The sequence below is a fragment of the Chlamydotis macqueenii genome, chromosome 6, assembly GCF_036417535.1.
Source record: "Chlamydotis macqueenii isolate bChlMac1 chromosome 6, bChlMac1.mat, whole genome shotgun sequence".
In the NCBI taxonomy this organism is placed as follows: Eukaryota; Metazoa; Chordata; class Aves; order Otidiformes; family Otididae; genus Chlamydotis; species Chlamydotis macqueenii.
Window position 1 is genome coordinate 1,866,534 of NC_141561.1, and position 27,811 is coordinate 1,894,344.

The following is a 27,811-nucleotide window of genomic DNA, read 5'->3' on the forward strand; positions in this document are numbered from 1 at the left end:
TGTTTTGACACCGAGAGGAGGGGAAAACACGGAGCGACGGCGGCGGCGCCGATAAAACTGGTAAGAACAGCAGCTCAAGCAACAAGATGGCGGCCCTCTGACGCCACGAGCAGCTGGCCCCGCCCCCTTCCCGCCTCGCCCGGGTGGGGCGGGGCTACCGGCGGCCGTGCGCGGAGGCCCCCAGTCCCGCCGGGGTGCCCCAGCGAGCGCCTGATGCTGCTGCTGCCCGCCCCGCTCCTCCCCTCCCCGTTTCACCGGGCGGTACCGGCGCTCTCCCGCATCTCTCGCCTGGCTGGCGCGCCGCGGTGCTGTCGCGGCGTTTCCTCCCGCACGCGTTCAGGCGCGGCGGGGCAGCCGCGGGGGCCTGAAGCCGCGGTGGGGCGGCGGCGGCGGATCCGGTAGCCGGGGCGTCTGGGCTGAGGAGCGGGCGGGCCGCGCCGGGCCCTGCCGAGATGCCGCTCTTCGCCCCCAACCCCTTTGAGCAGGACGTGGGTGAGCGAGCGGGACGGCGGGGCGCGGGGGAGGCCGGGCGGGCGGGCGGCAGGGCCTGGGCTGTCCCGTTGGGCCGGTGTCTGCGGGGCGGCGGCCTCCTCCTCCTTCCCGCGGCGGGGCCTGGGCTCCCGCGGGAGAAGGAGGAACGACGGCCGGTGGTGGAAGCCGCGGTTTCACGGCTGCTCGGTGAGGAGCCCTGGGGCTGCCGGTAGTCCTGCCGCGAAGCTTCGGAGGAAAACCGTCGTGCTGCTTCTGACGGGGTTACCGGTACCCCCGGCCCCCTCGGGCCCCTCAGGGCGGTGAGGCCTTGGCGGAGCAGTGGGGCCGGCGGGCGCTGGCAGTTTGAGGCAGTGTTTTGTGGCCGGTGCTGCGGTGACTCCTGGAGTTTCACAGCCCTGGGGTGTCTCTGAGGTGCCTTCTTGCCTCCCGCCTTTCGCCTTAAGTCGCTCAGCGCGCTGGGTTTCTGTGGAGCGAAGTAAAGCTTTGTAGAGCTTGAGGGTGAAAGCCTGACTCTTAGCATCGGTAGGATCCCGGTTTTGGTACCGAAGGCATCGTCTAGAGGCGTCAAGTGAAGCCTCGGCTGACGCTTCCCATCGCAGAACTGTGAAGTAACTTTGGCTGGAGTTGGTGCCATCGAGAGGATGAAGATGATGACTCAGTTGTTTGCTTTTGTGTTTCTGCTCGGTCTTGTGCTTTCTGGAGCGTCAAACTTGTTCTGTGCGTTGCTTTTTGGGGAGTGGGTTTGTTTTTAACCAATGGCTATTCTGAAAAAGCAATTAAATAAAGCTAGATTCCGGAGTCAGGATTATGTATCTTATTACAATGTAATTTTAGGTAAGAGAAGAATTCAGCGTTCTTTGGGTTTTTGTCAAGGCCAGGATATATACAGACGGAAGAGACGGTTCTGGGCGCTCGTATTGCCACGCTCTCTCTCTTTTGTTAAATTGTGCTCTTTTCTTAATGCATCCTCAAAGTTTGTGTAACAAAAGCATTCCCTTTCTTCTCTATCTCCTCGCAAACCGCCGTGTGTTTTTTAGTGTTGACCTGTGACTGAAATGAAAGTGGAAACTTGCCAGACCAGCTACGCACAGGCCAGTTATTTCAAAGACCTCGTGAAGTTTCGTGTGCGCTTTGCCAGGCTTACCTTTCACAGGGCTCTACCTACTGTATTTGCACAAGAGCAGGCTTTTTGAACTGGGGGCTCTCCCAGCTGGGCAGAATTCTTTGGTAAACTTCATTTTGGCGAATGCTTCGAGAACGTCAGGACTGTAGCGCTTCAAAAGTGGCGGTGTGTTCACTTGCAGTTTCTTAAATTTTGCCTTATCTGTACTGAGTGTAACTGTACTTATTACAAGTGCAGCAGAGCAGGAACTTTGTAATTATTGAGGCTAAATCTTACGGCCCCTTGCCAGGAAAAATCTGTTTGGATTAGGAGCTTTTTAAAAAATTCTTATTCCGTAGAAATTAGACTATCCAAAATATCAAATTATCAAATGTGGATGGCCTGTACTTCAACGTGCAGTATTTGCGTGAGTGGTTTTTCATGCCTTTAATGTGCATCTATCAGGATTTAACTTTTCTACGTTTTGTTGTCTTTTTAACTTAAAAAAGGAAAAAAAAAAAAAAGAAAAGGTACACGCCAAGAAAGTAGCTGAGCCCAGCTGAGGGCCTGATGCTACTGGAAAGGAGAGATCCTTTTCTGTGGTCCTATCCACTCAGGGTGCTTTTTTGTTTTGTTTTTGTTCACCATTCAACTTTTTTTTTGCAGAAAACTAATTTGGCAAAAGAAAGTATTTGGCTGGCGGGTTGGATCACCTATGAAGGTGATGAGTTTGGAAGTCTGGTGACTTGAATCAGCTCGGCAAAGGCTGGGAAACGGTGGTGAGAAAGCGGAGTAGGACACCCCTGCAAAGGCTGGTGGGAAGGACGGCATGGATCCAGCTCTCTTCAGACCATACGCTGTTTTCTTGGGACACCTCTGAAAATGTAGATAAACGCACTCTTGCTTTGCCACAGCTGGTTTTGCTTTCTTGGTCCTAGACCCATGTGTTTGCTTTTCGGCTTAATTCCTTGGCGTCTGCCTTGGTTGCTCCGTATACAGTCGAGTGCGCAAGATCAACCTGTGGAATAGTGTTTTAGAGGAGTGCGTTTTCTTTCATCTGAAGATGAAAGGATACCCCAAAATATAATTATACTGAGAGGATACCTGAAAACTTCAGTTCTTCAGAGTGTGAGAAGCTTTTTAATTTCCTGTCTAAATCTATTCATGGTTAGTTCTTTTCCCAGCGTTGTCCTTCCTGCTACATAACCTTCATCTCTTCAGTCGTTGCTCCTTCCATAGAGAACAAGCCCATTCCCTTTCATCTTTTGTTTAGTTAGCCTTCTTTCCTAAGGTTGTTGACATGATCATGGCAGTAGGAAGTATTTTTTTTTATAGCTTGGCTGGCATCCAGAGTTGTACACCGTATCATGGATTGCTGATAGCTCGTATGGTAGCATTTCATATTTCCTCCTGCTTGGCTGAAGTGTTTACCTGGCGTGTTTCGTGCTGGGGTTGTATCTGCCTTCTGGTGGCTGCCTTGCCTCGGTGGCCTGTGTCCTCTTGTGCTAGAACTTAGCGTGCTCCTCACTCTGCTCGTTTCCAACTGCTGAGTACTTAGTTTCCAGGAGAATCTTTTATTGACTCTGATGGTGTGAATTTGCATTTTGTCCTTCTAACTGTTACCTTTTCCTGCCTAATCCAGACCTCACGGGTTTACATTTCCCCCTGTGTTATGTTTTACCTTTCCTTTTATTGATCATAACCATCCAACTTTCTGCTGCCTTCCCTCTAAGACCCTTACCCTTGCTGTTAGTGTCAGCCAGGATACATTAATACCCATTTCAAGACTGATTTTTGGGGCATGTGGGGAGTAAGCTCTCCCCACCCTCATTAGAGTGCTTTGTGTTGCTTGTGGAGTGATTCGGGAGCTGTAGCTGGCATCCTGTGGAACGTGTCTCTGAAATCTCAACAGACGGTGTTAGATTGGCCTTTGATAAGATGTCGCTGCTTTCCTTCATTTCTCAGTCTGTAAGAATTCTTGTCTTCAACATTTGGTGTAAGACTTGCAAGTATTTGAGGACTAGCTAATTGTGAAATTTTGGGGGATGTTGCTTGTGTGGGGTTTTTTTTTGTTTGTTTGGTTGGTTTTTCTTTTTTTAATGTAGGGCCAGTATTTTCCAGTCTTCAGTCCCTGGCTTCACCTTGAATTGCGTGATGAAAATTCCTAAGTTCTGAGACTGCACTTCTATAGCATTTCTTTCTCATTTTTGAGAGGATTACTGGTCTGCTCCCCTGGCCCTGCCTTGGTTATTTTTTCTGACATATCATAGCCTCACTTTTTTTTTTGTTTTTAATTGTATTGTGAGGGATGTTTTGTTATACAGTGTGTGACTGGTAACTTTCATTTTGGTGCTTTCCAGGCTCTGGAGTACACGTCTCTGCTAATCCCTCCCTAGTCTTTTCAATGCTTTTCTTGTAGTTTGCAGATTGAAAAATGGAATTGTTTGCTTTTCAGGTTATCGGCCAATTGACTCAGTGAAACATAAATGTCAGGCTTGCTTTTTAAGCAAAAATTGTATCTCAAAAGCCTTCTCAGTGAACTGGATTTCCGTAGCAAAAAGTTATTTTAATATTCCACTTTGGTCCAGTTTTTTTAGAATATAATATTCAGTGACATGAGTAGGGATCGTTACACACAGGGTTGCCTTTCTAGCATGGACCAAGTGGACCATGCGGTGTTACTGGAAATGCAAGTCGTATGACTACAGTGTCATCATGTCTGTAATCACTAATTAAATCATCACTAGAATTTTCTAATTTGGTTATACAAAGGCAAAGTAAACAAGTGAAGGTGTGTGGGATTAAATTTCTGGTTTTCATCCATGTGATTCTGCTTTATCTTCCGAAAAACAGCAGTCTGGAGCAGTCCTCAATTTTTTTTGTCTTTCACTTTTCATATCTGAACTCTGTTTTTACATACTTAGAATGGCTCTGTATAGAAGTTGGAATATTTATGTGCAGACAAGATTTTATTTCACACAGCTTCGGGGGGCAATCAGTCTCTAGAAAAATTTTACTGTAGTGACTGCAGTCGTTAGCAAATGCCATCTCAAACTGGGAAGTTCTCTGTGCTAAGTCAGTGCTTGAGTGCTAGTTTCTCTGTTTCTAGCATAAAAATTGACACACGTGGGAAAAAAAAGTTCTGTTCTAATATTTTTAGGTTTTTTTAAGTGACACGTTATTTAGCATTGTTGTCAAACCCGGGTCAAGGGAATTCAGAACTGAAATAAAATATTTTGCAAGTTTGAAGGTCGTGTGTGCTGGGCAGCACAGAGGTAGAGCTGTCATCAGACAGCTGATTTCGGTGTGTCAGAGGCTAATGCCTGCGTTACGTGGGATATAGATTTCCAGCAGAAGCAGTCAGAGACTTGCGTTGTGTAACGGTGTGGTATACTTTTGGTAGGAATCGGTGTCACACTGGGTATCTTGGCAGAGATTTCTGCAGAACTTTTGGGGTGCCTGTACCGTGCTTGGGAGGTTCTGGGGGCTGTGAGGCTCCTGCAATTCCCTTTCTTTTCTTCCTTTTTGTGTTCATACAGGTATTTTAAGATTCCCCCAGTTGCTCGTGCTGTTTTCCTTGCGTCTTGCCCTTGTGAGTATAGATGGATACTAGACACATCTGCAGAATTCTCGCCGTTGTACCGGAAACGGGGTGTGTTCCTTTCATATTTGCAGACCCGAGGGATCCCAGCGCTGGTTGTGCACTGCTGAAAACGCCGCCGGCCTCCAGCGAGACGCTGTACGGAAGCTGCAGGGTATGGAGGCGGCGAGCTCTGCGTGGAGCTCCCGGGCCTGTAAGAGTGAACGCGCAGCAGCGCACTTAATGATGATTGCAGATCTGGGACGCTTTGACATTCTGCCAGGATCTTCAGAGGCTGAGGACTTCATGTTTGAAAAGATGTAAACAGGAAGGCTTTTGAGGATTGCCACGTGTTGGCCAGTTGCAGTCCTCATGGTATTTTTGTTTTCCTGTCTTTTGGTCTTATTTCTGCGCATTACCCATCCCTTTCTTGTGAAAAAGCGGAAAGGGACGAGTGCAGTTGAGCTGAATGTCTCCCTTTGCAACCTGCCTTTTCGATGTTGTGCGGTAGAGAGAATGTCCTGCAAACTTGACTTCAGCACACACTGATGAAACATTACCTTCTTTTCTGGACGAGCTGGTGACAGTGTTTTAAGGCACTGGCTTGACAAGCGTTTCTTCTTTTGGCAGTAGGATCAGTAAACAGTTCTCATCCCCTTCCCAGCTGCTCATTTTAGTGCTATCTCCTCTCGGTGTTGGCATAGTTTTTCATGCAGCTGCATGGCAAATCAGATCGGGGAACTGATCCAGTTAAAAATGATTAATTGCAGTTTTAGTTCTTTCGGGGTTTTTAAAAATATAGCAAGCAGCAATAAAAAGCAGCATATTTTGCTTTTATCGTTATTTCTATAAAAGTAAGCTCCAGTCTAGTGTTCATTAATTGGAGAACTATGGAGTATGTCATCACATTTTTTAGAAGTTTATATTCTCTTAGCACTGAAAAAGTACTGGAAAATGCATCCTCCCACATCTGTTTCTTCTGATCAAAGTCCACGTCTCAGCATCTTGTGAAGTAGAAATCCTTCAAGATTACTCTTCAGCTGGAGCTCACATTAAGTAAAAAAACAGATGCTGCTAAATTTGTCATCCTGCCAGGGAAGAAAACCTCCAAAGCTGTAAGACTTTGCCGTAGATCAGCCTTGATATTCTCACCAGGACCACGTCTGCTCCTAGAACAGGCCGAGTAGGGGAGGGATTTTGCATTTGACGTGCCTCCGTGTCCGAACACGCTGGCTGGGGGACAGGAGGAAGAGCACGGGAGCTGTGAGCGAGTAGCACTCAGCGTTACGGTAGCTATGCTGTTTGTCCGAGTGTAGAAGGTGTGGAGTTGGAAATTTCTCAGTGAAGCCTGGTGAACGTGAAGCCTTCTTGCTGACAGTGGAAGAGCTCATCAGGATGGCATCGGACATCTGTCACGGCACGCAAAGCTGGTCGTGGTTTCCTCTGGGGTTTTCCTGAAGGAAAACTTCAATATATGTTCTGGCAAGCGCTTTTGTAGAGGGTAGAAGTGACACTTGTGTCTGCATAACCAACACCAGAAGGGGAGGAGAGCGGCTGATGTGTACCAGCGGACTGAAGGAGCTGGACCCCACGGCGCTGCACCACTGCACTCGTACCCTGTTCCTTATCTGGCGCTCTTTGTAAGGAATCTTTTTTTTGGCTCTGCCTGACAGCACGTACATAATGAGGTGCTTGGCTTCGCAGTGTTTACACTGCACGGTCAGTTTACGAGCTTGCGTTTGCCTGGCTTGTAAACAATCAAAGTCATTTCACGTTTCCTACATATTTTTGTCTGAGTAACTATTTTAGTTTGGTTCTTTGCTGTGATATTTTAGAAGAGAGTACTTTAATCAGATAGGTCTGTCTTCTCAAAGCATCTTGTATGTATTTTGTGAATGCAATTATGTTTTTTTTAAATAACTTCTCCAAAAGTAAATTACCTGATTGGATTTGTTTCCCATTTTAAAAGGAAGTAGTGGAGGGAAAGAGAAGGGAGTGTAGGAAGAGGATGATTTGGAGGTCTAGATTTGAGAGCTTACTCGTATGACGACACCTGTTTTAGGCTTGCTTCACCAGTTGTGCTCACCCATATCAAAGCACTCCAGTATCTTAACTGAGCTTGGCCCTCCTGAGTCAGCAGGCATTGCCGAGAGCTGAAAGAGCCCGTGCAGCGTTGGCCACTGCCGTTGTGGCGCTGAATGGTTCTGAAGACTCGGGTGTGAAACACAACCTCGTTTTTCTTGGCTTCCGTGCCTTTTTGTTGACCTGCCACCGTTTCTTACTGTTAGCTGCTCCCTCTCTGCCCATGGGAGAGGGGTCTTGCAGAAGGAGGCATCCATAAAATGGTCCAGGAATTTTGGAGGGCAGACAGGTTTCGGGACAGGGTGAATAGTGTGCCCAGTCTGTCTAGTAAGCACTGGTGCTGTTTGTCATGGGAAGGCTGGCTTTGCATGCACAGCTGAGGGCTGCTGTCGTTTGGTGAGAGGGATTCACGTCACTGACAAGTTTGGATGGAGGATTCACACCGCTGGGGACGGGAGACATGCAAGGCGATGCTTCTAAAAAGCAGTTTAGCTGGCAGAGCTTCGTGGGAAGCACCAGGCTGAAGTTGTGAACCAAACATTGCGTTACGCTGTTCTTCGTGATTGTTCAGTGCTTACGATTCAGATATCCAGGACGTGCACATAGGGGTTGGTTTGGTTTGATTTTTTTTTTTTTTTAATAAATTGGATGTTGAAGTGTTTAAAATTGCAGGTGTCATTTATTTTCAAGAACCAAGCGATCAATTTTGTGTGAGTGTCCTAAAAATGCCAATGAACTTTAAAAAAACTTTAACAATTATGTCCTTTCCGGGTAAGTTTTTGAGAAGGCTTGTTCTGTAGGAACATGCTTTCAACGCAAGATTGGCTTCCTCTAAGTAATGACTCTAGCTTGTGAAGATAAGCGATGGATAAAATTGCAAATTTCCATTCCTTCTCCTTGATCTGCTTTTCCATCTGTAACAAAAGGTTTGTAGGGGCACTGCTGGCTGCTACGCTCGCGTTTTCTCTGTGGAAGCCGTTCTGCTGAGCCAGCCCGAGCGTTGCTGCAACTTTTAACGGCAAAACTGAGTAGTCAAACTGATTATCGGAGAAAATACTTAATTGTATGCATGAAATTGGGTTTGTCCTGTGGTAGTGTTGCCGTCAGCAAACCTGGTAATTTTGGAACAGCTGCTATCACAGAACACCATCGCATTAGCAGTGAGTGACCAGTATGCTCTGCTTTAATCTGCTAAATAGTCCCAAAGGGATTTAGTAGCTTCTCTTACCCAAGTAAAATTCTGTAAAAGTACCGATTATGCTGGTGCCGTGATTATGAAGTGCATTTTGGTGGGATTAATGTATAACATAAAAATCTAAAAGCACTTATCTTTGAATTTAGTTAAAACATTAAATTGGCCAGGCTAAAACTAAATCCTAAGGCAGTAAATGCAAAGTATAAAATACTTAATTTGCTGTTTATAAGCTATTTTAATAGAACTATTAATATTTAGTTGTGATTAAGATAACATGGCTCGAATAAAAACTTAATGTTATTTATTTGTGCTTTCCTTTTAAGCCTTATCAGTTAATATATAGAGCAATATGCTGCAAATATTAATTAGGGATACATTCTTTCGATAGAGCAGTTTGGTTTTTGTTGTCCTCCTCTGTGGTCCTTATTAATTCTTCCATGCCACTTATTTTTCTCAATACTTGCTATGGTGTTTAGATTTCCTGGAAAATGTAGTAGAAAAAAAAAGATTAATAACGGTGTTGAATGAGGAGATGGCTTTCCTTTAGAGTCCTAAGGAGATTTTATTTTTTTTTTCTTCTTGGGACATCCGTGTGAAATATTTAATAGCATGCAAATGCTAGAAGGCCTTGAGCAAACTCTAAACTAGGGCTATGAGTTAAACCTGGAGTAACTAAACAAACTGTGCAAAAGCAGTTTCTTTGTCATCTTTACAACATTACACTTCAGGAGTTGTTTCTGGGCTTGGATCTTTCACATGCTTATCACATCTGTCACTCCAGTGCTGTGCTTGCCGTATGAAAACCAGTACGTAACACTCTACAAGATAGCAGGAATTAGCGCTCGTTTGTAGAAGACACTGCCTCTCTTTGTTTTGTGTGTGGAGTATTTTTTTTTTCAGTATGACTGAGACAGTGTTTGACTAGGATCTGGACTTAATAGGCCATTACACTTAATCAATCTTGTTTTTCTTTATAGAAAAGGCTACAAATGAATATAACACCAGCGAGGACTGGGGTCTTATTATGGACATATGTGACAAAGTTGGAAGCACTCCTAATGGGTAAGCTGCGTCCCCGTGTTACAACGGGTGATTTCATGTTCCTGTGAAGAGGAATACTGTTTCAGAGAGGACATGTCCCAAAATTCTCAGCGTAGTCAGCTGCGCAAAAAGTGCTACCGATCTGACGTCTCTGCGAGCTCTACAAATAGATGTCTTGGCTTTAAAATTCTTTGGAAGAAGTGTTCCAGCAGGATTTCTGGTAGAGCAATTTGTATATGCCAAGTGCCTTCCAGTTTGTATGGGGTTTTGCACAGTAGACCACATTCTTCATATTAATAATCTTGCATACATTTTGAGAAGCGGCTGTGCCAGTAGGAAAAAGTGAACTAGTTTCTCTGTAGAAAATTATCTCGCTAGGTCAGTTAGCTGTTTATGATGAGAAACTTGTCTGTGTTTATTCATTAGGAAGAATGGGACTGATGGAGGAGAAAAGGGGAAAAAATGAGGATGAAAACACAGATCCATTTGCATCAGTTTAGCCTAAGTGGTAGGTCAGTGATCCTCTACCAGCCGAAAGTATTTGCTGAATTTTAAGGTCATCTTTTGAGTGATAGCACGTTTTAAATTTGGAAGTAAAGCTGAGTTAGTGCATAGGCTGAATTCCTAAATGATCTTAGAATTTTTCTCAGTTATCTGTAACATTTAAGATTACTACACTGAGAAAGGTTGTTTTTTTTATTATTAATTATGTCCTACAGGGAATAATAGCAAATTTTCTCAATCTGAGAATCTTTAATCCTGAAGAAAAAAAGTGTAGTGTCCTTTCAGTCCTTTATTAAATTTTATTTTATTTTATTTTTTTTTTTAGTGCCAAAAGACTTTTGTAGAAGAAGCTGTTTTAAATGCACTTGTTCTGGAGGAGGGGAGATTGTAAAAAAAATTTTGTTTTTTTTTTAATTACACATACAAAATATATCACTATATATATATTAAAAATATGTAATTAAATCTTAGTATATATATTTTTGTATATATAATAAAATCCTAAATTCTGAATTTTAAATGCCACTACTGCTAGCATATTTTACTCCAGTTTTGTGTAGTTTTCTTCCCTCCTGCCTTTCACTAAGAGCCATCTTCTGAAAATAATAAATATCGTTGCCTACCCTTAAATAAATATTTAGCTTAACAACAAGTTTGTTGACTTTGTTGGACTGTTTGTATATTAACTATGACAAAACATACTCAGTACCAGGAGTAAATCCGTAGTTCTCTGGCTGTGTGTGCATCACCAAGTAACTCAGCACAATAGGGCTGGAGTAGTAAACCAGAGTGGTTTTTTTCGGGGTTTTTTTTTTTTTCCCCTCCTCAGAACAGGTTTAATTTCTCCTAAACTTAATATCCACACCAGCACTGGTGCAAATTTGTCTCGGATCCTGTCCCTGTTTTTGACTCCTATGGCTCCTTGAGAGGTTGCAGCACATTTGGTGTGCACAGAGGAGCTTCTGCCTTAGTTCCTTCCAAAAGGAAATAAACTTGCGTGCACAAAACTCCGCTGTGGACTAAATGTGTAACATGTGGGAATGATCAGAAAACTTGTTTCCAAACTAGGCTATTGCTCTAAACCAAAACGTGAGTGTAGCAGCGGTTTACTGCACCCGCAGTACACTGAAACAGACATCTTGTGAAACAAAACAAAACACTGAAACAAACAATTTTTAATGTTAACACTGAAACAGTTCTGCTTTCATTTCTGCTCTGGCTTTTTTCTAAGCTTTGCCTAAGGTTGCAATTCCACGATGACTTTAAATTGCTAGGAGAGAGAATTTGCATTGAAGAGAAATACGTTGTCACGTATTTCCTCTAGTCCCTTGCGTGATGGATTCTTGGTGAATCTGACCTTGGCTGAAACCGGGCTGAAAACTATCGCGCTGAGCCAGATCAGCTCCTTGATCCAGGCGCTGCGTGCCTGCTACAGCCTCAGTCGGGAAGGGAAGGGCACTGCGTTGCCATGGGAAGGGACCGTAGGTGTTTGGCCCGCTACCTTCATCAGTGGCTTTCGCGCATGCCTGGTAAAGTGACGGGGAACCAGAGCCGTAGCGGTGGAGAGCACAGGCTGGCTGAGCTGAGATCACTAGGCGACGTGGAGAAACACAGAAACGTCTCTGCAGGGCTGTGCTTTGATAATATAGCAGCTCAAGTATACTGCAGGTGGTATTAGTTGTAAAGATACTGCATCAGCTCTTTACATAGAGCCTCCATGGTTTTAGGGGTCTCAAAATAACACTGTTACTGAAGCCTTACATGTTCCTCAGCCCATGTAGCTGCATTTTGAGAGTAACATTTAGAGTGCTAATCGTTATTCCATACTTCTCTCAGATTTTGTTAAAACAAATTAAAAAAATCTTTATGTATCCTTGGTGTCTTGAAAATGGGATCCGGGAGCTGACAAGCTATGAGCCTGATTTTTAAATTAAATCCATAGAGACCCTTTACAGTAGCCAGTAAAATAACCATTTATTTAATCACTGCTCCTCATTCTCTTTCTCAATGTAGACGTTTTTATTTCATTGTCTATTTCAAACGCATTTCCTCAACTTAATGGCAATTGCTCCCTTTATGACCTGTCAGCAGTTTTATGGAATTAATACAAAATGCCAGTGTAAAAATGGAGTCTGTTCCAATCCAATACATGTCTAAGAACAAACAAGTTGTTACATATTCTCTCTCCAGATTAGCTCTGTGAAAAGTTGAGGTGAGGTTACATCTTCTCAGTAGACCCAGTTTTGTTTGCTCACGCAGCTTGAGTAACTGGTATCATTCACTCCACAGCTCGTGTCAGTCCCATTTATCACAAAGAGTTTTTGTTCCTTTTTCAGAGCAAAGGATTGCCTTAAAGCCATCATGAAGAGAGTAAATCATAAAGTTCCCCATGTGGCTTTGCAAGCACTTACAGTGAGTAGACTATCACTATTTTCAAAATCTCTGTATTCTTTTATGTAATGCAGCCATTAAATGTGTACTGATCAATTAATACCTTTACCTTCAGTAGAAGTCCATCAGAGTGTGCATGCTGAACAGAGGATTAAATTTAACTCTTTTAATGTATGTTTTGATTTTGGATTATTTTCACCGTTGTCATGCATTTTCACGATTGTATTTCTGTTGTCAGCTTTTAGGAGCCTGTGTATCAAACTGTGGAAAAATATTTCACTTAGAAGTATGTTCTCGTGATTTTGCTAGTGAAGCTCGAGGTATAATAAATAAGGTAATTTTTTATAACATTAAGTACTGGGGGAGAATTATTTTGGTAACGTCTTTCCTTTGTCTCAGCATAGCAGAGAATTGGCAAAAGTAATGTAGTTAATTTGCATTTTCTAGTTTTGGTGCAATTGCAGATACTGCTGGCTGTTTGTCTTATCACTGAAATTGGTCTGCTTTAATTTTTACTATGAAAATATTAAAGAAGCAACAGGCAGATAATACCTACTCCTAATTTTTACAACATTATATGAGCAGTTTTTTAATTAAAATCTTTGACTCTTCCTAAGCTCAATTAATTTGATAATGGTGAAGGCAGCTTTTTCATAAAGAGAGTTTTTATTTGGCTTGAATGAAATTCGGGGGCTGAAGTGCAAAGTGAAAACTGTGAGAAAGTTAAACTACATTTTTACAAGGAAAAGGATAAAGTCTTCAGACAACTTTCTTAGTTTCCAGAGATTCTCAGAATGCTGAACGAGGAGGTAACGAAGAAAGGAAGACCTAAATGGTTCGGGTCAAGCAGCTGACAGGATCTAAATTTAAAATCTGGATGTAGTGAATTGAATAAGCAGAAACAGCTTTCCCCTAATTGCTGCTCCAGTTGAAGACAAAAATGGCTAATGGGTTAAAAAGAAGTTAGTCTTCAAATATATAGGAGGCCTGGAATTATCAGAGTTTGAGCAAAGCAATTAAGGAAACCAATAAATTTGCTGGGAAGCAAAATGAGTTCACAGCTCTTCCGTTTCTCGCTTTGTATGGAAAAATAGGTCTTAAAGCCCTCCCCTTTGTTCTCATTAGCTATGGCCCATTCTGAAACAGAACATTGACCTTCATGGTCTGACAGCACTTGTGGACAAACAAACCTGTAATCCCACTGAGGAATGGGCTACTGGAGTGTGGTTTATTTTGTTGTTGAGAAATACTTATGTTTTACCCCTGTCTCTGGTCCACTTGGAGGAATAATCTTTAGGGGGCAGATAAAATTGTACTTTCTCCTTTTTCTCCAAAAGAAAATTAGTTCAGACAAGTGTAACAAATGTCTTTGTGCTGATACTGAGCCGATCTGTAGTGCTGATAGGACAAGAGGAAATGGCCTCAAGTTGCAGCAGGGGAGGTTTAGGCTGGATATTAGGAAACACTTCTTTACTGAAAGGTCAGGCACTGGAACGAGCTGCCCAGGGATGTGGTGGAGACCATCCCTGGAGGTGTTCAAAGAACGTGTAGACACGTAGGCACTGCAGGACATGGTTTAGTAGGCATGGTGGTGTTGGGTTGACGGTTGGACTTGATGACCTTGGAGGTCTCTTCCAACCTTAAAGATTCTATGATTCTGTTGAGCTACATCTCTCCTTTCAATTAAATGCGTGCGTGAGCCCAAACTTGTCAACATTCTTACTGTTCAGCATATGTTTACGTGTGAGGCACTGGCCTCCAATGTGATCTGAACTACACTCAGATGAGAAACCTTGGCCGTGCTCCCCGTTTGTGCAGTCCCAGGCTCTTCTCCAGACAAGCCAAGTGATGCAGAAGTAGGTGAGCCCAGCAGCCCCAGAACCCTTACTCACCAGCAGGTATCCTGAGCTTAGCTTGGATGCTTTGGGTTTAAACTATAGTTTTCTCATCAGCTGCCAACAAAACCAGAAAGCATATAAGTGCTTTGGTCCATGTTTTACCCTCATAGCATTGGCATGACCTTCAAATATATTAGCTGCTCTATTGAAGAGTTGCTTTTTTTGCTCCAGTAATTTTTTTTAAGCTGTTAGAGGATTAAGTAACATTAAACATCAGCTGCTCTGAGGTATACTCTGAAGGGTATTCTTTAGCCATAGAGTAATACATGACTCTGAGCTGCTTTTGTGAAGGTGGATTATCACTTTGAGGTTGTTAGCACGTAAAATTTGCAGTGTTGAATGAAATCAGTCCTCCTGTATGGATTTAGAGTAGCCGTAAATCCTCCAACTTGATCTTGATTTGCCCCCACTCCATGCAAATATCTTCCTTTACCAGACTAGGTCTGTGCACCTCAGTGTCTCCCTCAGAATCTGATAGTGTCAACTGTCCCGTGAGCTGAGTCGCATGGTACATAATGCATGATTCTTTTTTTGTGAGAGAATCGTAATCAAGGGGGCGCACATACTTATATGTGTATATACAGTGAGGGTACAAGTAGCAGGTTTTTGTGAGTTCTTGTCATCTGAGAAGTTGCTGCATTGGAATGATGCTGTTTGAAGCGGCTGTGGCAGCTGTCCGATGAAAGGGTGATGCTCCAGAAGCTAAGCGTGTTATCTGTAATATCAGGATCAGTGTGTAAAAGACCATGTATTCTAGGCTCTGTTTTCCAAATTTTCTTAGACAGTTATTAATTATTAAGGATATTTATAGTAAAATGGTTTTGGTTACAAAGTTTTACTGAGAAGGATCAACTACTTCTGTTAATTTTGAAGTACAATCATCCCTTTCTATGCAATTTTGTCTTCTAGGCTCATCCGAAAGTATGTGAAAAGCTAAAAACTCTAATGGTGGAGTGGTCAGAAGAATTTCAGAAAGACCCACAGTGTAGCTTAATATCTGCAACTATTAAATCTTTGAAAGAAGAAGGTGTAACTTTTCCTGCAGCTGGATCGCAGGTAAAAGCTCATTTGGAGTACACAGTACTGCTAGGTTCACCGTTCCTGGCAGTGAACAGGTGAAAAGCTGTCCAAATGAGATCTTTTGTGCTTTCAATCAGAGAGTAAGATCCTTGTTCTAGTTTGATTGCCCCCTTACGCTGAGGTTCACATCCATCCGTTCTGCCTTTTTTCATTTCCTTCCCTTCCTAAGAAAGATAAGAACAGACTAAAGGCTATTTCATGATGCTCTTGAGTTGTCTCATTTTAGATCTTTTTTTTTTTTTTTTTTCTTAGGATCATTTTTAGATCTTCATTGAGCTGTCACCACCTTAAATCAAAGCAATTCTACGCCCACACTTTGTACTTGGTGTTTCATGGTTCTAATTGCTGACTTGGAGCAGATACCTTCATTTTTTTTTTTTCACAGAACCTCACAAAACAAAGGGCAATATCTGGAATGGAGACATTTTTGAAGATGATGTGTGCTATGCTTTCCTCTTCCAAGTCCCCATTTCTTGTTCGTGCAGTTACCTGTCTGTGTCAGGAATTGTCCTGGCTCTGCAGGAGGTGGGGGGCTCCAATCCCTACCCTCACCATTTCTATTTTATTTCTGGTGGTGTATAATGCCTGATCTTCTAGCTGGCAGATATGATGACAGATTTTTTTTTTCTTTATTATTGATGCTTCTAAATATTTTTATGTTAATTACGAGTCAGGTGAAGACTAGTCCTGAAAACTAGAATTGCAGCTTCTATTATGTATTCCTTACATGAAGTTTGCTTTTCTCTGTAAAACAGAGAGGGTTTTTTACTTTTACAATCTTTCCTTCCTCCACAAATATGTTTTCACTTCTAAATCTAGGATATGTGTTAAAACATATGGCAGAAACATGGAAGATCCAGGGTACTGGCAACCAGTTATGCTTCCTTTCCTACAAACATATATAAAATGACATCTTGATGTTTTTACCTCATACCCTTCACTTCAAACAAGCAAAGCTGAGGTTTACTGGTATTTGGTACAGAGCTGTTTTCTAGGACCGTTACTAAGTCCTAGACAGGACTAGTGTCTGAAACTAGGTTCTTCATTCCTTGTATGTGCAGGAAGACTTCCTTCTTAGAAAGAAAACTCTAAGAATGATTTCCCTATCCTGTTGTGGAGACTTTTATTATTTAAGTCAGCAGCTCCCAACTTGATGTACATTTGCTCTTCCTTCCCTTTGTCCCACTGGCAGAGATGGAGGGTGGCTTTTTGCTCTGATGCAGACATCTCCCATTCCAGTACGTCCAGCTGGTGCTTAATAACTTGGGTCTTTGCAGATGTGGGACTCCAAAGAGCTGTTCTTCCCTGTTGGAGGGAGGAGTGGAGGACAAAGGTGGAAAGAGTAGTTATTTAATAAAGAGTAGTCTCACTTTAATAAATGAGACTCAAATAATTATTTAAATGAGATCCGTTATTTAAATTAGATCTGCTTATTTATTTTACTTTGCTTCTTGCTGAAAACAAAATAAAATCTGTCTGAGATTGTGAAGAGTGGTAGTTTTCTCTTCCAGAAGGTCATCTTGATTCAGTAATGAAATGCTACAATAAGGCATCTAACCAGGAACAACTTATTACTATTTTGTTAGAAAGCTCTATAATTATATACTTTTTTTTCCTTTGTAACGTGAACGTATTCCATTGTTAATACATTTACAGGCTACCACAAATGCTGCTAAGAATGGTTCATCGCTAAGTAAGAACAAAGAAGATGAAGATATAGCTAAAGGTAAATGCTAATCACAGCCTAGCGTGAGACTTGTGCTCTAGAAGTTCTGTTGAAACGCATGGAAATGGGAAGTTGTACTCTTTTCTGCTGCACAGAATTGTAAACAAGGGCACGGCAGGTTGGCGAGTAATAGACTGTATCACTCAAAATGGTATGAAGGTGTCCTCGTGGTGAGGATTTTGGGGTAAGAGGTCTTCTTCCCCATCACGTCGCCATTTGCCTTGTTTTGTGACTGCTTTCTCTCCACAGACCTTGGTCTCTTCCCTTCTGTACCCACACATTTGATTTTTAGCCTTCATCTTGATGCTTTAAAAATTCAGAACATTTAAATGTTTTATTCTTTCTCCTCTTCTTGGATATAGTTACTATTGTTCAGATGTCATAGCAAAGAATTTGCCAGTACTTCTGATCATGCTAATGGTGCTGCTGACATCAGTAGTGTGTGTGTGCTTCAAGTTGTGGGCTGCACCGCGAAAAGCAGAGGTTTTTCTAAATGTTCTTAACTTCCGCGTGATTACGTCCTGTCTTCTAATCCTGTTAGTAGGGCAGAGTAAAGTAAGTTGAAAAGTGAAATATGGCTAGTAGTTTGGCACAAAGATTTTTAATTTAAAGTATTAGAGGAGCAGATACAGATTGAGTTTATAATATAGCAGTAAATAATTTTCTATTTATTTTTAATAGAAAAGCAAACTGCCTTTGTATCCAGGGATAAAATACACAAAATTCTTTTTTTTTTTTTTTCCCTTCCCTCATTGTAGCTATCGAATTGTCTTTGCAAGAGCAGAAACAGCAACAAATGGAAACTAAATCCTTGTACCCATCTGCAGAAATTCAGCAAAACAATCAGAACTCAAGGAAGGTGCGGGCTCTGTATGACTTTGAAGCCGTTGAGGACAATGAGCTCACCTTTAAAAGTGGAGAAATTATTTTTGTTTTGGATGACAGGTATATTATACCCCGATGAAGGTGTCTTTATTCCAGAACTGTTGTTTTCTTAGGATAGCAAATTTTTCCTCTGATACTTCTTGCCCCACAGAAATGTACGTTGTTACTCTGACCTCCCTCGCAGCGCTTTATCTTCCACTATTCTTTTCGTACTCCCGGGTTTTTGATCTCAAGTCTTTTTGGGTGCAGGAACAACCTCACTGCGTTATGTTGGCTATTTCATTCTGTGGTGTAGGTCCAATTTGTGGTTTTTAAGATAAATGTTGGCTAGGTGTAACATATGTCATAAGAATATACATACGCATTACAGTGCTAAATTCCAGCTAGTTCCAGAAATTGTTAAATCTCTGGCTATCAAGTATCCCATTTGCTAAGAATAGACCTGAAGAAACAATACTTAAGATAATTACTGTTGTTACCACCGCGGCCCCAATGATAGCTAAGGAGCAGAACTTCTTCCCTGCTAATGCTGTTCTAATTTAATAGACTGTGACACATCAATTATTTCTAATGTTAGTCCCCAGTTGTGTACTTCTTGTAAACTTTTAGATGAAGCTATAATGGGCTATCATCTAATCCATCTAAAAATTGAAGAGTTGTGTTAAATTTTGAGTGATTGCTACTGAATTATTTTACTTCTCCCGGTCTCTCCTCTTCTCGTCCCCACCCCTCTGCCCCAGCTCCTGCCTTTGGCTTTGCTGCTGGGCTGCTAGTCTCTGCAAATGTTCTCTTTGTCTTTGCTGTGGGATACACAGGGAAGCAGTGCATTTGATATCACAGGTTTTCTGTCAGAAGCCCCAAATATGTTGCTGTTCAGAGTTTTGTAATACCGCTTTATTTCCCCAGTGACACCAATTGGTGGAAAGGCGAAAATCATCGAGGAGTAGGACTGTTTCCATCTAATTTTGTGACTTCTGACTTAAATGTGGAACCTGAGGCAGGTAAGTTAGCTACTAAAAGCTGACATTATTTTAGAAAGGTGGGCTAATGGTAGAATTAGCAAAATAATTTCCTGAAATCAGTCCAAGGAAAGAGTTGAGAGAGAAATCTTGCCCTTGTTTCAAATAAGCAGGCAAGCTGTAGCTCACTTTAGCGATTTCTAGGTTCTGATTCTCCTCCAAGTTGTTACCTTTTTCCTGTTGCAGAAATGCAGTTCAATTTACCATAATTCTTTGTCAGTGACATATTACATATGAATCCAGCCACTTGCCATTTAAAATGTCAAAGTCTCTTTTCAGACCTCGTATAGAATAACATTCACACCCGTGCCAGTGGTTTGTAAGAATCACATTGTTAGCTTTATTTGTGCTCATAATACCAAAATAAATCTTAACGCTTACGACTTGGCTGAAAGCAACTGTACATGTGTTGGAGGTGTTTTTAGATGCTGATATGACTCAAGAGTCTTTCCCTTGCTGGGCCTAGGTTCATCATCAGGCTGACAGGAAGCGGCTTGTCAGAACCTGTTCTAGGCAAACACACTTTCCCTTCTCCAGCAGCTAGGTGCAGCACTGCTTTAAAGTACTTGTTCAAATTTCTCTCTCGATTGAAGAACTGATGGCAAGCAAGGAGAAAATGTGTGTTTTAAGTTAGCATAGTAACACAGCTGCAGAAAATAAACTAAGGTTTGTTCTTTCAGCAACTGTGGATAAAAATTCTGTTCCTGAGGATACTACAGAAGAAATTAAGAAAGCAGAACCTGAGCCAGTTTATATAGATGAGGTATGCAGTCACTTTCAATATAAAAAATGGCTGAGATTTTACATTGGTTGATACATTATTTTGTTACTGAATGTTAGCGGGTAACTCTTTTTATGTACAGAACTTTTTTTTTAATTTGAGAATTAAAACAGTCTCTGCCATGCTTCAGACATAACTGTTCTTAATCTTCTCTTCACCTTTCAGGATAAGATGGATAAAACGCTGCAGGTACTTCAGAGTATAGATCCTACAGATTTAAAGCTTGATTCTCCAGATCTTCTAGACTCAGAAGGTACTTTGAGCACTAAGCTGTCTAGTTTTTGTATTTCTTCTTATTCTTTCTTGTGGACTGAGCTGGTAATTCTTTTGCATTTATTTTAAGCTTAGAGAAGCTCTGTTCAGTACTAATAGTGTGCTGTAGAATAGCTTATTTCACAGTGGGAGTGTGGGACTATATGTATAACTCTACATTTTCTAATAGTTGCCAGGCCAACTCCATGTTTAGCAGAGCAATTTGCATAACTTCCAGCTGGTGTACAATGCCTGATCTTTGCAGGATCCATCTATCTTTCAAAACTCTGCTTGAAATAAGCAATTTTGTGTCAAAATGTCTCCAGAACATTGCTGGCTAGGAGAGGCGAGTTCAGCTCACTTAAGAGCCAGTTAGTTCAAGGTGTGCAGTAACAATTGAACATGCGTTAAGAAAGGAGTATTTCTAGAATGGAAAAAGCGAAGGTAAAGGAAGCGTGCAGTACAGCAGACCTAGGCTGGATATTCCAGTAGGAGATGAAAGTCATCCATCTTGCACGGTGCAAGCAGAAAGGCACAATTTTCCCAGTGTTTCGTAATAGTCTTTTGTTTGAGAGGGCAGAGGGAAAGAGGAGAAGGGATGACGAAGCAGAATAACCCCGGTATTTTTCCTGTCTATTGAGGCGGGAGGAATGGGACGCACGTGATAACCTGGTGCACTCTCCAGTTTCCTACGGTATTTTAATGCACTGGGATAAAATATTCCTTGGCTGCATTTAAACTTTTAATTGTGCAAGACATTAACTACCTTGACACTTTTGTCTTCGCAGATATTTGTCAACAGATGGGTCCAATGATAGATGAAAAACTAGAAGAGATAGATAGGTGAGTCATAACGTAGCTTCTGTGTTATTTACTATGATTTACTTTAAATTGTGCAGCTGCAGTAATTTCTTTTGGTACTTTCACTTTCATCTCCCAAGCTAGAAGATCTGGCAAGAAAGAAATATTGACAGTTCTACCTTTTATTTTTTGACACTTAGGTACAAAAGTGTGTGTAGTAAGATTTGATTACTGCTCTCCGAACTTACTGCGTAAGTTACCGGGTGCATTTTATACCAGCATTTTTTGACTGTAGCCTTTGCAGTCTGTCTGGAGCTTGGTATTTTCAGTCTGCTGCTGACTGTCCTCCATGACAGAAAAATCTATTCAATGATATCTTCACCTCTTCCCCCCCAGACGCCTAGGGATATTTGAGGTGAAAAGAAAAGGTAACTAACACCCGTGGCGTTGCTTGCCTTATTGCAGCTAGGGAAGAATAGTTATGCACCACTTGGACGCTGCTTCCAGTCCATCGGTGTAAGGAACAGAACAGTGTAAGAAACAGAATGGCAGTTTTCCAACACAGATGTGTAAGAAAATTACCATCTACCTTTTAAGGTGTGTTGTTTAGGGTTTTTTTTTTTGCATGTTCAAAACTGTTTAATGAACCCCTCTTCTGTTTTACCATCTGACACCAGATATTAGAGAAACTTAGTGTTTGCATATATTTGTTTTGAAACAGAAAACATTCGGAATTATCCGAGTTGAATGTGAAAGTTCTGGAAGCTCTGGAGCTCTACAACAAACTGATGAATGAAACACCGATGTATTCAGCCTACTCAAAGCTCCACCATCCCGCACAATACCCACCTACATCTTCTGCTGTTTCCGTGCAGGTCAGTATCCCCTGCTGGAAATAGAGACTTTCCTAATATAGATTTCTATTTAAAAAGATGACAGCACAAATGAAGTGTACGCTTTCTTGCTAGCCTACGAACAATCTGACATTGCCTGGTGACTTTTTATAGCCTTTAGAATAAAACATCATTTACATGCTAGAACAGAGCGCTTAAATTTGCATTTACCTGCTTGAACAATAAAGTATAGCTGTTAATTTTGCTCTACTTACCAGAAAGGTGCTGTATTAAAAATACTAAAAGATTCCTTCCGTGATTAATTTTTTACGGTTAGAGTTGTGTGGTTCAGCAGCTTGGTGGATATTCTTGCTGTGCGTCGTGTCCTCAGTCTTAAAGTAAAATGTTACCTTCTTATCTAGTAGTGGGGATCGAGTTAACATTAATGGTAGTGCATTAATCAGGAGTGCAGTGTACTTTTTCTAAATATAGAAACACGAGGCTGGTTTTAGCTCTTTTTTTTTTTTTTTCCCTTAAGAAATGAACATGTTGCATTAGGGGTGCGGTTGCTCAAAACTGTTTTACAGTATTTCTAATGTGCCATATTGAGGTTTTAAGAAAACAAAAATGGAGGAGAAAGAGGGATTTTAAGGATCCTTTTTTGAGAAAGCGTAGAATGAGTGTATTTACTTTAAGTGAATTTTACTTTAATGTTAATTGTTCAGTGGGAAAAGAATAGTTGCCATAGCAACTGCTAGATCTGAAAATATGTCAGTTAAAAGTAATTCCATGTCCTTAACTCCTGGTAACGATGGAAAATTCATTATATTTGGAGGTTAAAAAGTAATTTAAGCCAAAAAGGAACTGACGTTTACTGTTTCTTCCAAGATACATGCTTCCAGTGGTGAAAAATACAAGCTAATGCTAACTGTGCTGAGCTTAGCGCAATTACTGGGCAAAGCTGCCTGCTCCTTCAGTGCCCGTGTACTATCCCAAGGCCAAACCCAACGAGCAGCATAGGCTTTGTAAAGTAAGCCTGTCGCCCCACCTGTTCTAGCTGAGTTTTGGGTGAAGACTTGCGTTATCTCAAACCAGAAATACAAGAAACTAAATGTTATGCTTTCCCTTTGTGTTACAGTCTTAGCATATTCTTATGTTTTAATTCCCCAAACATGCTAAATAACAAATCTCGTATCGTGCCCATCTTCCTACTCAACTCTGTGCATCAAAAGGATGTAAGGATTGAACATGTTAAAGACCAGGGAAATTAGAGAGAAAGAAAAAGGGTTTCTGGGAGGGACAGAGGTCTTCTGTGGGATACAAAAGGTTCTTCTGGATATTAAGCACTGACCTTGTTAGCAGTGCATTTCTCAAACAGGTACCTCCTGGTGAAATAAAGGATGCCTCCTTCAAACGTGCTATGAGAAGTTACGTGTTTTGGTGTTAGAACCTGCTTGGAAAATGAAACGATGTTCATTCAGCCTTTGAGCCCTAACATGTTTGTTCATTGTCGTGGTATTCCGTGCCACATTTTCTGCTACTTAATAGAAAATAAAATATACACTTTTAAAACGTATTTTTCATTTACAGTCATACCCTGTACAGCCACCTAGTGGAAACTACATGATCCAGGGTGTTCACCAAGTCACCATTTCCCCAGGTTACAGCCTAGGACCTGAGCAGATGGGGCAGTTGAGGTCTCTGCCTCAAAGTATAAATTCTTCTGGAGCAGCTCAGCCGGCTCAAGCTGCGTATTTAAGGTATCGCTTCGGCAAACTGTTAAATCACCTTCTTCTGATGGTTCTTTTACTACTTTGTCTAGAGGTTGTGTGTTCTTGGGATATTTACGACGACGCGTAATACTGTTTGATCGTTTTGAAAATATACAGATCCCTTTCGGACTAAGCAGTATTCTTTATTTGCAAATCTGCTTATCAGGTGAATAGACATGGACTTGTCAGAATGAGATGTGGTTTGTTTTGTTACAGTGCCGGACCAGATTCTGTGTTAAACCAGACGTACGTGAACCAGAACCCTGGCCTTCCGTCAGCTGCCAGCACAGCTGCTTACACCCAGCAGCAGATGGGAATGTCAGTGGATATGTCGGCTTACCAGAACAACACGTCGAGTTTGCCTCAAGGACCAGGTTATCCTGTGGCAGTTCCTGCCCAGTCCGTTCTACAGCAACAAGCAAATTACCACCAACAGCCTCTTCTTTAAAACCAAACCAGCTCGTACTTCTGAATTAACGAATAAAGGTTGCCTGACCTAATGATTTTTATGAATACCTGTCACGGATATCAAAATGCATTTTCCTTTTAAATAACCCAATTGCTGCGTTAGGGCGACGCAGAGTAAAAATATGCATCAGATCTGATTATTAAGCATTGCATAAAGATAGCTTGAACTAGATTAGCTGTTGATTTAAAATAATTTCAGATTACTTTCAGCCCTTATTTCAGTGCTTTCAAGAAACACCACTTGTGAATCTTAAGTTAAAAGATTGTCCAAAAAACAATTTTCTTTTGAATGTGTTTCTGAAAACTTGAGGATGCTTAATCATTGTTAGGCGTTGCGCTCGTTGTGCATTGCCTCCTCTGGTATCTTGTGATAATCCTTCTATCCAAGTGGCTTTAGAGAGTCCCTGCTGACTTAGACACCACCTTCTCTCGGCGCTGCTGTAGTGAGCTTTACGATATGATGTGCGCTGCGCGACTGGAACAACTGCACGAGTTCAGGAGATAAGAGCTGGAAGAGAAAATGATTTGGTATTGTGAGAGTGAGGACCTACAGAAATAGGAGAAATGAGGTTTTTACAGTGCTGCCTATTAGGTTTTCAGAAACTGCAGAGAACCTCTGATGTGTCTCTCCTGAAGAAAATAGGTGGGGTTCTGCTAGGACTCGCTTGTGTCTAGGCGGAGGTGGTGCTGCAAGCACAAGTCTCCTTTGCGAGAGCAGGCAAGGATGCGCCCAGCTGACTGTGTGGGCACTCTGTGGATACAAAGTGCTGAGCCAGAAACTTGTACAGAATCTCTTCTCTTTTCCTTTTGGGATGTATTTAGAAGTGAAGGAGTATTATTGTTCCTTGTGGTAAAGGAGGGGCTCGAAGGTTTGAAGCTTCTTAAGACTGAGAATCTGCCTTGTTCCCTTTCCAACAGGGAGCCGAGTGGAACAGGAATCGTCTTTATGGGACCAGGGGATTCTTGCCTCTCTTGGATTTCCTTCCTGTGCCACCACTGCCCTGTCCAAATAAACGCCATTGACAGTCAGAGAAACTCTTGCACCGTTCGGAAAAGGGGTGTTTAACGCACTGCCTGTCTAGGCAGCATACACGTGCTTTGAGGGGGACTGCGCTCCTCGGTCAGTACAAGGAGCGGTTGCATATTGAAAGTGACAGATGTGTCTTTAGAAAAGGAATTGCCTTGGAACCGGGAACGCGCAGCATTTGGTGGCTAAGAAAAGAAATCCAAGAATTTCTTCCCTGATGCACTTTTTTTAATGGGTGGGGTTTGTACAAGAGGAGCAGATGAGCTGAATTCTCTTTCAGGAATGTGGGACTTCTTCCTTTTATTGTTTCAACCTTTGAAAAAAAAATAAAAATCACTATTTATCTACTCACTTTAGCACAGGCATATTGATACCTATTTTAACAATTTTATGATGAGTAATCATCTTTAAATTGGGAAAATAATGGAAGCAAGTCACTGATAAAAGCATCTTGATTAAATGCATGAAACTCCCAGATGTCTCAATAAGTATGTTTGGTGTATAAACTTTCTCCCAAATGAGAACTATCAGATTGTAGACTGTTGTTGAGTAACAAAAGCCACCCTTCACTCAGCACCACCTCCATTTCTTTTACATTTTATTTAATTGTTTCCTATCGCGACCTTGCTCATTTGCAGCCTCATGCCTATGCAATAAGGTATTCAATACCCACCTTTTAAATCATTTTTTTAATTTAAATTTGTGCAATTGGAAGGAAGCTTTTGTCTTTCCTTTTGACATGACTTTAATTTGTCTTCATCCTTCCCCTTGAAGTAGTTTAGTATAAATAATACGTGTTGCAATACTGAAGTATTTTGATAACTTGTTCCTTGCGTTCTTTAAGAAGAATAATTAATTTCAATGCTGCTGTTCAAAATTTTTATTGTTGAGATTTTTTTGAGAGAGTTTACTGAGTTCCAAGTTGGTATGTAGTCAAACTAAGCCTTGCTATCACTTATAGCGATTCTCCGTGTTCGTTAGTAAATTGAGATTAAGGTAGGTGTTTGTATTGGGTTTAAAAACTTTGGTCCAGCAGAAATATCGAGTATCTTAAATTGAGATGGCTAGACAGATGCGATTTGATTATGTTCAGTTAATTATTAAATATAAATAATGTGTATACTTACTTGTCTGAGATTTTCTACACGGCTCCGTATATGCATACTGTTAAAGCCTGCAATTTTATAAAAGCGGGATTTGTCATTCTGTCATCTCTTATATTCCTAATTCTGTGATATGCAACTTGTAGATAGTGTAAAATAATTTAATTATTATTAAAATAGTGTATCTAGAGGGTTTTGGTGTTAATAGGATCTGGTTTTTTCTCTTCATACTGCTATACATTATCATATTTATTTTTAAGGCCTGATTGTAACTGAACATGCTGCCAAAGGATTTCTCTAACTTCAGATTTCTACATTAGGTTTCTACCCACTGTTTTGTATCGGGAATCAACGGTAGAAAACTTCTGCTTTTTCATATAGACTCTTAATGGTTAACAGAAATTCGTGCAACTTTATAAGGAGAATTTTCTTGTAATATATTTGCTTCACGGATGTTGAAAATACCAATACTAGATAAATTTTCTTCTAGTATCAGTTGGCAACCTATTGTCTGTTACAGTCAGCTGAAGGCAACAGTTGAACCTGTCTGTAATACCGCTGTGCAGAGACGTGTTGTGAGACGTTGTGGTCTTGCGTTCAGCTTTGACGTGACAAATGCATTGTCTGTTTAATTTGGTACAGAAATTACAATGTTAAAAAATCAGATTGTTTCCGCAACAAGTAAACCTTAGAAATAATGTTCCGTGTTCGTTTTGCTTTAGGTCTTGTTCATAGGTGTTCATGGACTGGTGGGACAGCGTCACTCTTTTGAAGGCTGTCCCTCAGGAAGGAGAGCTGAGCGGGACGTGGCTGCAGCTGCAATCTCTTACAGGAATTATTTTCTGATAGGAAGATTTTTTTTTCTTCTTTTTATCTATGCATCTTTTCTAAGATACAATAGTCGCTGCTGTTGCTTACACTGAACACTGTGATGTCTGTTGAATGAATCAATAACTTTTTAGGATTTATGGCTCTTACCAGTTACATTTTACATGAAGCTGACTCAAAACTGTTTTGAAGCAGTGGGAATGAAAAATGAAGGAAAGGAACCGGAGCTGGGGCAGGTTCTGAGCACGTCTGAGCTTTCACAGCTCTGCTTCCTTCACCGGCACCGAAAAGTCTTCTGTCGGTCGGCCGGCGAGCGGCCTGCCCCCCACCGGGTGGCACGCCTGGACCAACTGCTGTTCTGCCTGGGGCTCAAGGGGAATGTCTACTGGTTATAGATGTATCGCAGTTCTTACAGAAAATTGTCTTACAGAGTTTGCAGTGTTAAGGAGAGGGGACGTGTTTTACTGGAATATCCATTTGGCCTCCTGTCTGCCATACGTGTGCATTGCCTTGTGTGAATAAAACACAGGTTGTTTAACAATGCGGGTGAAGAGTCTTTTGTTTGATGGAGTGCAGTCCTTGCTGGAAAGATGAGGCAAAAGCTTCGTGTGAATGTGTGTCCCCTCTGCCCTCCCGCCGTGAGGCTCGCTCTCCCGTGGAGCCCGCCCCGGGCTAGCGCCACAGGCTCGGCCACCAGCCCAGCCGCCGGCAGCTCCTCGGGTGCCCGCGCGCTCGGCAAAGCCAGCGCTCTGGAGGAGACCGTTACCTCAGAGCCGTGCTGCCCTTCGCCTCCGACGACCTCTGCTAACTGGGAACCAGCGCGCCATTGCCTGGAGTGCCTGTAAGCCAGGCGCAGTGGGTGAGCGAGAGAATGCTGCTGCGGATGGGGCGTGGACTGCTGGGGAGCTGAGAGAATAATCTTACATAAAATGATAATATACTTCACCAGGA

At 41.8% G+C, this 27,811-nt stretch overlaps 1 protein-coding gene across 3 annotated transcripts; it reads left to right on the top strand.

Annotated features, from left to right (window-relative positions):
- Positions 1–228: 228 nt before the first annotated feature.
- STAM2 (signal transducing adaptor molecule 2) lies at positions 229–27,402 on the top strand. 3 transcript variants are annotated; one of them, XM_086750720.1, is made up of 14 exons: positions 229–492; positions 9,429–9,513; positions 12,333–12,408; positions 12,626–12,721; positions 15,195–15,341; positions 17,022–17,091; positions 17,850–18,036; positions 18,883–18,977; positions 19,676–19,758; positions 19,942–20,029; positions 20,817–20,871; positions 21,551–21,704; positions 23,253–23,422; positions 23,651–27,402. In XM_086750720.1, exons 1-14 carry the CDS (start codon positions 453–455, stop codon positions 23,880–23,882), a joined length of 1,578 nt encoding a protein of 525 aa, XP_086606846.1. In that variant the 5' UTR covers positions 229–452; the 3' UTR covers positions 23,883–27,402. The 3 variants fall into 3 exon arrangements, with proteins under 3 accessions (XP_086606846.1, XP_086606847.1, XP_086606848.1); XM_086750721.1 differs by lacking the exon at positions 12,626–12,721; XM_086750722.1 differs by lacking the exons at positions 229–492; positions 9,429–9,513 and adding an exon at positions 10,030–10,048.
- The last annotated feature ends 409 nt before the right edge of the window (positions 27,403–27,811 follow it).